This window comes from Hylobates moloch, unplaced genomic scaffold, assembly GCF_009828535.3.
Source record: "Hylobates moloch isolate HMO894 unplaced genomic scaffold, HMol_V3 SCAFFOLD_2, whole genome shotgun sequence".
Lineage (NCBI taxonomy): Eukaryota > Metazoa > Chordata > Mammalia > Primates > Hylobatidae > Hylobates > Hylobates moloch.
In genome coordinates, this window is record NW_026652277.1 from 74,970,507 (window position 1) to 74,983,185 (window position 12,679).

The window sequence follows — 12,679 nt, forward strand, 5'->3', positions numbered from 1 at the left end:
CTTTCCCTCTTACAACGCCCCCACTCAGCAGGAAGTAGCCAGACGAATCACGACGCCCCTCAACCCCCTCTTAAAGAAAACAAAAGGGAGGACTGTTGGGTGGCGCAGACACGTAACGTACCACAAGATGGCGACAGTTCCGGGTTCTTCCTCCCTCTCCACACCTGACGCAATGTTAAACCCGCCAAGAAAGACCCAATAAGAAAATAACACCTCCCGCTCCCCCCGCTCATCCCCAGGCCCGCCCCCCAGACCCAATCATCGATAACCACGTAGCCCTAAGGGATATAAATATCCCATCCCAACAGCACTCTCTCTCTCTGCGCGACCTGACCTTACTCTGCTAATAAAGATCTCTTGACTGCGTTTGGCGTGCTCTGGGTCTGCCTTTACTCTTTCAGTTGGTGTTCTGTAAAAATTAAGATAGAAAAGAAATATGTGCGTGTGTGTGTGTGTTTGTGTATTTCTAATAGTTTCAAGTGTGTCCTAAAAAATGTGTCCAATGACTTATATTTAACTTGAGCTGTTTTATACTTATTCCCCAAACACTGTTTATAAACACATATATTAAAAAGTAATTATTTATCTCTAACAATTTTATTACAATGAGTACTTTTCATTAAACTTTCCTTTATTTTATAGTAGTTTGATAAATTTAGTGGATGTGAGAATTTTCATGTTATTATTTAACTTGTAAATTTGAATTTGTTATCTATGTCCTAATTTATTCGAGGCTCTGTGCCATAGCCATTTCCTAGGGAAAATTTTCTTATGGAAGGTTGTATTTCTCAGGTGCCTGTAATGAGAAAACTCATATCATTAAATCATATAGTTTGGATGTTGTCCCTGCTCAAATCTCATGTTGAAATGGAATCTCCAATGCTGGAGACGTAGCCTGGTGGGAGGGAATTGAATCATGGGGGCTGATTTCTCATGAATGATTTAATACCATTCTCTTGGTACTGTCCTCAAAATAAGTGAGTGAGTTCTCACAAGATCTGGTTGTTTAAAGGTGTGTCACATCTCTTCTCTCTGTCTCTTTGCTCTTATTTTCACCATATGATACACCTGCTCCCTCTTCACCTTCTGTCGTAATTGTAAGATTCCTGAGGCCTCCCCATAAACAGGTGTCACGCCGCCATACTTCCTGTATGACCCGCAGAACTATGGGCCAATTAAACCTCTTTCCTTTATAAATTACCGAGTCTCAGGTATTTTTTATAGCACTGTGAGAACAGCCTAATGCAGGGTGAAGTATTGCACAACCGAGAATCTGGAAGTAGCTTTGGAATTCGGTAACAGGTAGAGGTTGGAAGACTTTTGAGAGTTCAGAAGAAGAAAGGAAGATGAGGGAAAGTTTGAAACTTAAAGACTGAGTAAATGATTGGGACCAAAATTCTGAAAATGATACGGACAATGAATTCTAGGCTGAAGATGTCTCACATGAAACTGAGAAACTTATTGGGAACTGGAGAAAAGGTCACTTCATTATACAATAGCAAAGAGCATGGGTGCATTGTGCCCATGCCCTAGGGATCCGTGGAACTTTAAACTTGAGAATGATGCAAGCGTGCCCAGCCTGCCTTACTTTGTTGTTGCTGTTATTTTGTTGTTTTAGGCTTGAAGCAGCCTGTAGACATGGTTTTAGTTTCTGTCTTCAGTGATGAGCAGAAAAGAGAGATGAAGAAGAGGCTTTACTGGCCCAACCAGAAACAGAAACTCAGAACCTATGACTGTATTCTCTCCCTGGGACACCTCTGGTTGTGGAAGAAATTTCTAAGCAGCAAAGTGTTCAAGATGCACACTGGCTACTTCTCATAGCCTAATTTCAGATGCAGTAGCAAAGGAATAACTTGAAGTTGGAACTTACATTTAAAAGAGAAGCAGAGCACAAATGTTTGCAAAAAAAAAGTAGCCTGGCCACCTGGCATAGAAAAAAAATAGTTTTTTGAGAAGGAATTCAAGCAGGCTACTGAGCAACCACTTGCTAGAGAAATTTGTGTAACTAAGAAGAAGGCAAGTGCTGATAGCCAAGACAATGAGAAAAAGGCCTGGAAGGCATCTCAAACAGCTAAGAGGCAGCCCCTCCCACCACAAGCCCTGAGGCCTAAGAGAACAGAATGGTTTCCTGGGCCAGGTTTTGAGCCCTGCTGCCTTGCCTAGACCCAGCACACTGCTTTTGCCCCCTGGCTGCTGGAGCTTCAACCATGGTGCAAAGGGACCTATGTACAGCTTGGGATGCTGCTTCAGGGAGTGTAAGCCATAAGCATTGGCAGTTTCCATGTGGTTTTAAGCCTGCAGGTGCACAAAGTGCCAAAGTTGAGGCTTGGGAACCATTGCCTAGATTTCAGCAGATATATGAAAAAGCCTGGGTGTCCAAGCAAAAGCCTGATGCAGGGGTGGAACCATCATGGAGAACCACTACTAGGGCAGTGCAGAGTGTGAAGTTGGAGTCTCCACGCAGAGTCCTCACTGGGGCACTGCCTCTTGATGTTGTGAGAGGAAGGCCACTGTCCTCCAGATCCCAAGAATGATATATCCACCAGCTTGCAATGTTTGCCTGGAAAAGTTGCTGGCAATCAATGCCAACCTACCAGCCTGTTAGAGCAGCCACAGGGACTGAACCCTGCGAAGTCACAGGGGTGGAGCTATCCAAGACTTTGGGAGCTCACTTTATCAAACCAGTGTGTCTTGGATGGGAGACACAACATCAAAGGAGATTATTCTGGAGCTTTAAGATTTAATGATTGTTCTACTAGGTTTTAGACTTGCATGGACCCTGTAGCCACTTTCTTTTAGTGGGTTTCTCCTTTTTGGAATGGGAATGTTTACTCAATGCTTGTACCTCCATTGTATCTTGGATGTAACTAACTTGTTTTTGATTTTACAGGCTCATAGGTGGAAAAGACTTGCCTTGTCTCAGAGAGACTTCAGAATTTGGACTTTTGAGGTAACACTAAAATGAGTTAAGACTTTGGGGGATTATTGGGAAGGCATGATGGTATTTTGAAATGTGAGAAGGGCACGAGGTTTTGGAGGGACCAAGGGCAGAAAAATATAGTTTGGGAATTTGTCCCTGCCCAAATCTCATGTTTAAATGGAATCCCCAGTGTTGTAGGTGGGGCCTGGTGGGAGGTGATTGGATCATGAGGGAAGATTTCTCATGAATGGTTTAGTACCATTCTCTTGGTACTGTGCTCTTCATAGTGAGTGAGTTCTTGCAGGATCTGATTGTTTAAAAGTGTGTGCCATCTCCCCTTTCTTCCTCTTTTCTCCCGCTTTGGTCATGTGAAGTGCCTGCTCCCCCTTAGCATTCTGCAACAATTGGAAACTTCCTGAGGCCTCCCCAGAAGCACATGCCACTAGGCTTCCTGTATAGCCTGCAGAACTGTGAGCCAATTAAACATCTTTTCTTTATAAATTACCCAGTCTCAGATATTTCTTCATAGCAATGTGAGAATGGCCTAATGCAACAAATATAAGGGAAAACATGGTAAGTTTGCCCAGTGTCACAACCTGGATAAGTGTGTGAGGTGGCTGAGTGTCTTAAAGCCTAAGCAGATCCCAATACTATCTTGCCTCCCAAATGTGGCAGTCTTGAACAAGCTCACTCAAGATTTCTTCTCCGTCTTACAGAACTGTCTTCAGGGTTTCTACTACACATTTTATATTCCATGTAGGTGACAGACTTTAACTTCTGAAAGGCAGATCTAAAAAAAAATGATTACCCTGTTCAAAGACAAAATAGTCTAAATGCCCTAGCAAGGCAATCAGGCCCTTTCTCATCAGTCCCAGCTGTAACATTTTAATCTCAGTTTGCTCCATTTTGAAGTATCACACCATGTACTTAATTACACCAGCCCAGGAGGCTTGGCTTATTACTTACCTGCCTCTTTTTTCTCGGATATGTTAAATTTTCTTCCGGGGTTGCTCTTTCAACCTCAACCAGGCTAACGTTCTATACTATATATTTTTTAAGATCTTTTCAAGTGTCATCTTCAGCTACGCAATTCTTTGACTCTCATACTCATACCTAAATTTCTTTTACATAAAAGAAATATTTCCCTAGACTTCTCAGTATAATTTGTGTTAAACTTGTGTATGCTATTTTTATATTGTAATTTGTTTTAAATGTGTTATCTGTCTTTCCAATTAAATTCATGCATTTTAAGGTTAGCGAATACATTTCATTATAAGCTTCATGTAATCTAAACTATTTGAATAACAAAGCAGGCATAGCTCTCTCAAACGTGTATGTCTCTCTTGATATAGTCACCACTTCACTGCTAGTTTCTGTAGACAGAAATGTTATCTAAGCTTTATGTATGTTTTTAAACAAGTGTTTCCAGTATTAACTTTATTCATTCAATCTTGATTTAATAGGAAATAGGCTTTCTTTTATTTGCACAATATGCTCCCCTTAATTTTATTCCTTTAATGGTTAGCATTTCTTTGTTTACTTCATCTTCTCAGATTTACCATTTTAAGTAGAAAATTTCCAAAGAAAACAATTTATTCACTTTTCATTGGTCTAAAAAATTTAAGTCATTTTTGCTATTTTTTATATGTACAAAACAAACATTTGAGAGTTACTTTTCCCTTGCCTACCAAGGGAAATGCAAACTTTAGAATCAAATTCAAGAAAAGCCTGGATATGACCTATTCTTTTTTTTGAACCCAAGATATTTTTATTGTAAAATAACATTTAGATGACTTTCATATGTTTAAATCATGGCAGTTTTAAAAATATTTCCATGTCATCTAATTTGGTGCTTCTCAAACTATGTAAATTTTTTTAAAACGTCTATTTTGTCATGGACTGATACATTTGTAAAATACAATGAAAATAAACTATTAGAAAAAATACTCATATATCATATATAAACCTCACTATTTTATGATTAAAATATTAGATTGGGCAAGCATAAAATATCTCTTTTAAATGTCTATGATATGATAGCTTACAAATGCCCATTCCTAACTATTGGATTATATACAGTAATAATAGATACTTGAATCATTACTGGGATGAGGAGTGCATCTGCTTATAGGAGATCCTAAGTGGCACATAAAGGAGTTGTCATCTCTTTTGGACAATACGGAATGAATATGAACTATACAGATTGTGACGGAGCACACTCCAAGCAAGGGAATCAAATTTTCCTGAAACTCAAGAAATAAAAATTACAAAATGTGTTTTGAGTCTGCTAAGTATAGAATGTTGACACATGTAGTAATAGAGAAGAGCTAGAAAGTAATCTCAAGAATGTGAATTGGGGTACATAAGAGACGTATAAAGTTGAAAAGCGAAGGGTAAATCTGTTGAAAGATCTGCTACCTACAAAAGAAATGCCTTCCAGTGAACTCACGTGTCTTATCTCCCATTGTTTATAATCCCCCATTCCAGATTAGAGTTCTCCCTAAATCACTCTGCCTAAAGTAGGCTAGTTAAACTCAATGAACATCACACCATTTAATATAAGGGATACTTATTGCATTTCTCTGTGCTTCTTAGCCATATTTGACACAACTAATCTTGTCCTTTTTACTTAAATTATCTTGCTGAGGTTTCTGTGATGCAACATTCCCCGTGTTTCTATCTCTCTGGTACATTCTCCTTGTTTTCCCTTGTCATCTTCTGTTTATTTAAAACACATGCTGAAGTTTCTCAGGCCTCTGTAACTGGTTCTTTTCTCTTCCTACTCATTACATTGTTCTTTACAAATGTATCTTCTCTCATCCAACAGCTACAAAGATCACCTATACATTTTAAATTTCCAAATCAACATATTTAACCATGACCACTCTCCTGAATTCACAGCCAAAGGTCTAATGGTTAACTCTGCTTGGATATCTCACAGGAATCTCCAACTCAAAATGAAAAAAAAAAAAAAAAGATGATTTCTAACTTCCTGTCTACTTGTCTGCACTCAAAATAAGAAAGCAAGCTAGCAAGCAAGCAAGCAAACAATATTCTTCCCTCCCTGCACACACACACACACACACACACACACACACACACACTTAGTAAATTATTTTAGCCTCAGGCATATCTCCCTGTTATATTCTTCTTATAAACTATCTAGGACACACATAAATATAACTTCTCCAGGAAAGCCTTCCTGTTCCATAAAAAATGAATAAAAGTCAGAGATACCAGACCATGCCTAAGGAAAAAGAAATCACACTCTCAGATTTATACTAATATACTAGACTTTCTGAATTCAACTCACATATGCTTTTGATTAATTCTTATATCATGAAACATCCTAAGAAATAGGAAAAAGAAGACTGAAGGGGCATGAGGAGGAGGAAAAGGGGGGCAGGAATGTGAGGAAGAGGCAGAAGAGTAGATGGAACAAAAGAGAAGGAAAAATGAAGAGAAAGACAAAAAAAAAAGAAGATACTGTCATTTACATGTACATGAAAGTCTGAAAACTGCCATGTGGCCATTCTAAGGCAGATACTATTCCCATTTTACAGATGAACAAACTAAGGCATAAATATGCTAAGTATCACGTACAAGGTAAAGTAGTAAAATGGCAAAGTCAAAAATTAAGAATTGTCAAAATTTCTAAGGTTACAAAGGTACAATTTGTATGCACTCTTACTATCCTATAATTATTTCTACTGTTTTCTGAGGACAATTGTTATTTTTACTACTAGAAGAATTAGAGAATTATTGAATGCTTTATTTTATTCATAAGAAATATTTAAAAAGCTTTTGAGAGTTTTACCAAAAAAAAAAAAAAAAAAAAAAAAAAGAAACAATAGGAGAAAGAGAGCTCCTGAGGTCAGGTTACTTGGAGAAAAGATTGAAGAAAATAGAATGAGATGATATTGGAAACACTTATCATTTATCAGCTCAGGCTCTTAGAGTTCTTGCATGCTCTTGAATCATTGACTTATCAGTAGATAAGCTTCTGACATTTTACAAGAAAGAAATGAGACAACAGCAAGCAGCAACTGGAAATGATTCATTGTTATATTTACAAAATTTATTTTTCCTACAATCTCATATTTTTAATGTCCCAACAAATACTTGAAAATGGTATTCAACAATTATTTTAAATCTGCTCTCCATTTTGTTATCCATGATTAGTTATTTTAATCATTCATGGGAACTAACTAAATGAGCTAAATAAATATTCCCATCTGCTTTATGAAAATCTTATTAAAATTGTCAGCAGAACATAACTGTCTATTAATGAATTATACACTAACACAAAGTTAAATTATATGTATTTGTTTTCAGGATAAGCTGGGGAGAATTTGAGCATTTGGTAAAATGGTTTGAGAGAATGTCTTTTTATGTGACTGTATGAACAAATATTCTAACAATAATTTGATATGATATAGAAAATAATAAATTTTATTTTCAAATATTATACTCCTCCATCTCAAAACTATCACTACCAAACATGAATGCTGTGTCAAATTCACATATTTCTTGAACAGGAGTGCACTTATTCAACACATATTGTTTAAACACTTTCTGTGTTAAACATTGCTATTAATGCTGAAGATACAAGTGTGTAAAACAAACAATCTGATATTTTTGTGCTTATATACTAAGGGTAGGCCAAATAATGAACTAAAGAAAGAAAGAAAAATAAATAGTAGTTTAGTTGGCCATAAGTCTAGTAAAGAAATAAAACAAGGAAGCATAATAAAAAATGTTGGCTAGCTTTGCTCTCTTAGTAGTCAGGAAAAGCCTCCAGGAAATGCTAACAGTTAAGACCTAAAGAAAAGCATTGACTAGTTTTGAGGAGCAAATGATATTATCTGCCAGGATTTAACAGGCTAGTTCTTGTTGTTAGTAGGGGATATATTGAAAGTGATAAAGACACAAGCAGGGGGAAGAATCAGGAGTGCTAGAAGTAGAAGGGTTGATGTATTTTGAAGCTATTGCCAAGAAGATGGATTGTATGTGAGGTGTGAGATTAAAAGACAAGTCATGATTTCTCCAAGTGTTTGGCCTGAGCTATTTGAAGGATGTAGTTACCACTTATTGGCTTAAGTAGCTCTGTGGAAGATGTTTGGGAGAAGACCAAGTGGTCAGTTTTAGAGATATTAAGTTTGATATGCCTGGTAAACATCCAGATAGCTCAATAGATTAAATCGATATATAGATAGGTAGATTTACAGTCGAAGGAAAATAATAGGTTACAGTATATATTTATGAGACATCACTAGGAAGTTTTTTTTTTTAATTATGGAACTGAATAAAGTAAATTATTGTAGAGGAGGAGAAGTTGTGATGACTCAGTTCTTGAAAGTCCATTCCTAATAAGTCAGATGAAGAATCAGCCATAAGGAAAGGGAAAAGCCAATGAAGTTGGTTAAAAAACGTGTATATTCTCCTGGAACTCAAATAACAAATGCTAGTTAAGGAGAAGGCGATTAACAGTGGAAAATGTTGTTGATATACCCAGTAAGATAAGATGTGAGAATAGACCTCTGCATTTAGCAAAGCATTTGCCGTGCCTCACTGGTGACCTCAGTAAGTTCAGATTCTGAGAACTGATGGAAGAGAGTGCCCAAATGAATTGGGACTAGGATACAGTGAGAGGAGGCAAATGAAAGCTGACAATATGAATACCTGAGGAAAGTAATGAGAGAAATGGGCAAAAACTAGAGAAGACAGCAGAGGCAAGAGAAAGTTTTTTTATTTGTTAGGTGCACGCGTGCGTGTGTGTGTGTTTGTGATTAAGTTAAAGAACATAATAAATATATTTTCTTTCATCCCAGGACTTTTCTCAAAATGTTTATCTCATGCATATTTTGAGTCCATACTTTGTCCATTTTAAAGTTTGAGTAATAAACATAAAACAAAGTTTCTGTTAGAACATATCTTACTAAGATAATACATCTCATTTAAGATATTTGAAAAATATTATATCTATCCTAAGCATTATAACAAACCATGTCAAAGAATAATTAAATATTAAGAAGTCAAATTTAAATTCTTGGCCAGTTATCAAAAGGCTCAGCATTTATTATTTTTATATTTTTATGTACATTACTTTCTCTCTCCAAATGATTATTAAAAATAAAATAATAATAATAATTTTGTCCATATTATGGTCAAGGCACTATTCTAAGCATGTAACATATATTATCCCTACTCTACTAGACGTTTCCAAAGTACAAGTTATTAACTTTAGTGATATGATTTTATTAACCCATATTCTAAATAAGGGTCTTGGGAATGAGCAATTCAGTGACTTTCTTAATCCTTGATAGACACAAATGATGTAACAGGGATTGAGTCCAGATATGCTTAATTCCAAAGTACATGGTATGTAATTTGTACCACTTTACAGCATAGTAAGTATTGAAAGACAGGCACTAAGTTATAAGCAACATTTCTTTTGTACACTGGGTAGAGCCAGGTACAATGAAGGGCACTTAATATGATCTTACTATGAAGTTGTTAATTTGTCTAAGAAAAATAACATCAGGAATAATAATAATAATAAATAAATCAGTCTTTTTTATGTTTACAAATTCAAAATGTTAGAAACCAATAAGCAAAAAAAAAATTAATCTAGAAGACTTTTTTCTCTCAAGTGTCTCACCACTATTATGAAAGTTTATCAATTTACAAACTAAAACAAGACACAACAAGATCCAGTTCTACTCAGATGTCAAAGATTTGAATGCAGTAAATTGCACATTATATAGGGCTGATTGTGCAATAAAGGATTATGAGCAATCCAGTGTTAATCCTCTATTTAGCCTGCTAAGTTTCTATAAAGATCTGCCACTTGAGATGCAAATGTCAGGACTCTCATAGTTCAAACATGAGATTCCCATGCAAAATTGCAAAATTCTTATCTCTAAATAATGAATACTTAAATTTCATTTCTTCTAAATGTTTAATTTTTTTCACAATTTAATTAACACCTAAAAATATAAAAATCCCTGTCTTACCTTCAAATAAAATATGAATAAGAAAAAATTTAAACGTATGAGGCAAATAATTAGGAACTCATTGGCGTGTGTGTGTGTGTGTGTGTGTGTGTGTGTGTGTAATTAAGTAAAAGAACATTTAAACATCATTAGTTTTTCGTTACTTTAAGGTGGATTGCCTGTCAGGGTCTACACACATGTCAGAAAGGACACAATAACCAGTATCATTTTAGAACCGTAGTCTTTGGAAATCCTTGACTTATTTGATTTTCATTCCATTTGTTGCACTGTGTCCTTGAATTTAACTGTGTTTTTTCTTGTAAGATTTGTGTTTTTCATAGTGGAATATTGTAAACATTAGCAACTTCTGAAGAGTAATTTTATTTTTTTATTTTTATTACGATATTTAAATATTAAATATTTGTGTAATATATTTGAATATTAAATATTTTGTATGATATTTAAAAATCTCAAAACTTCATCTTGATACTAAAATAAAAGTAAATTATAGAAGTCCTGAAACTAATATATCAAAATTCTATTTTATATGATATATATTCACCGCTTATATATGGCCTCAGTAGAACTACAGAAAAAGCATATGATTTAAAACTGTACGGAAATGGTTTTAGATCTTTTAAGTTCAATTCATGACCTGTGTGCACTTATAAAAGGTCTTAATCTTTCTTTTCCATCTATGAATTAAAGTTAATATAACTCAATTTGTAAACTGCTCATAGTGTTATAATTACTGAATAAGAAATTATATATTATGTACTTGGCAATTATTAAAGAGAGGACTAAACAGTTTCTTTTTTCCTTTATTCTAAAGACCTAGCTAGAACGTGGAAAAATGGAATGAGTGAGTGCATTTTATTTTTAGAACACAGCAACAAAAACGTATTCAACATTTTTGTAAAACAAGATCAAGCTCTATTTTATTACCTGTACAAATATGCCTTTCTTATATTAAGTTAAATTAATAGTACTTTTCAAATTTATTAAAAACTGAAAATGCTTGGAATATTACTTATGCATATGTTTATCTAAAATATAAACACATATTTATAATTTAGTTTTCTAACCTAAGAAGAGTATATTTTCTCATTCCTTAGTGCAACATCTGTGAATATGGATTTGGATGAGTAACATTTCAAAATATTATTTTCATGAACTTAAATAGTGTTTTTGAGGCAAGTAAACTTTCATAAAAAGTGAGGTAGTCACCTTTTAAGAAAAATAATAAAATCAATTCAAAATAATGCTTAAATGATTAAATTTTTTCAGACATATTACATGTTACTTCTAACAACTACTGTGGCTTTTGCTTACTATTTTCTATAGAAACTAATCAAACTCTATGATAATTTGTATATACAATGAAGTACACGAAGACAAAAACCTGGAGACATTTTACATGTAGGAAAATAGGTTGAGCATTTGTAATTTTACCTGTGGACAATGGTCAATGACAGCATAAAATTCACAGACCAATGACAGAACCGCATTAGTATCTACCATTTAATTAATTTAAATTGAGTATGAGAGATGCATTGAACATCTTCTATTAAAACAATGCATAAAGTATGCACCCTGTTCACCACAAAATTAAGGTAGAAGTCAGAAATGTATTTCAGAACAGTCGTGTTAGAATTTAATCAAGCAATCAATAATATTTGGGGCAGAGAAGAAACACTTAAACAAACAAACAAATAAATAAATAAATAAATAAATAAACTCACCTTATCCAGAATACATATCTGTTTCCTTGTTTGAGCATCAAGTATTTCAATCTCAAAGTGAGTCGTTTTTGAATGTTTGACTGCTGGAATTGGTTTTAGAGGCCCCGCTGAGAGTACAAGTTTTGACAAAAAGTGAAAATTTCTCATATCATCCTTCAGTATGAACCGTGTAGCTCTTTGGGAAAGTAATGCTCTCTTGCGTTCTGAAGCGAGGGACTTGTGCCTTTTGAACATTGTGTGAACTAAGAGGAGGGTCTGTCATGTCAAAAGTAGACAATTGCAAGTGTGTTCCTTTTGCATCAGTTAAATACTGCTAGAGAACCTTTGAAAGGTCAAATGGTATGCCATTCCAAGAGTTCAGTTTTATTTAGCAGGCTTGAAAACAATGACTGATCTTATTTCTATATATAACATGCTATTGTGATTTGCTGTGTAGAGTATTACTTTACCAGCAATTGAATGATTTCTTGCTTTCTCCTTTTATCTCTGCTTTGTAATATGACTACTCTTATCTGAAATTCCAAAGCAAGAATAGACAGAACATTTTCATTATCTCTGAGTTCTGGATGCACTAATCTTCAAACACACACGCACATTTGCATTGAGATGTATTTAACATTAGCAAAGTGCTATCTCAAAGTTAAATTTTTAAAAGTCCTAGTACATTACTATGTAACATTTAAAAAATGCTGTCTAAGGTAAAGAGAAGTGGCATATATATGTTTATATATGTTTTATATATAAATATGTTATATGTGCATGTGCATTTAAAGCATTCTAAAATGAAAAATTTATTTTTGTCAGTACTAATTATAAATCCCAACTAACTTAAAATAACTGTTACACAATAAAAAATGATGAATTCTTCACTTCATATAAACATTGAAAAGATAGCAAACTATGAGATTAGAATTTGATAGAGCACAATTTTGTAACTTGGGGAAAAAGAAGTAAACATTATTTTAACATTGTATGTCTTTGGAAATCTGTTGAACTGATATACCAAATCTGTAGTAAGCATC

At 34.5% G+C, this 12,679-nt stretch overlaps 1 protein-coding gene across 3 annotated transcripts in view; it reads right to left on the reverse strand.

Annotated features, from left to right (window-relative positions):
* The window catches only part of TECRL (trans-2,3-enoyl-CoA reductase like), a 144,755-nt gene extending 132,755 nt beyond the window's left edge, over nucleotides 1–12,000 (reverse strand). The window contains exon 1 of one of the 3 annotated variants that reach the window (XM_032151791.1): nucleotides 11,658–12,000. In XM_032151791.1, coding sequence (XP_032007682.1) covers nucleotides 11,658–11,891 — 234 coding nt within the window. In that variant the 5' untranslated portion in view covers nucleotides 11,892–12,000. Of the gene's footprint in view, nucleotides 1–13; nucleotides 59–11,657 lie in introns of those variants that run through there. The other 2 variants (XM_032151785.2, XM_058434634.1) reach the window with 2 other exon arrangements.
* Nucleotides 12,001–12,679: the final 679 nt, after the last annotated feature.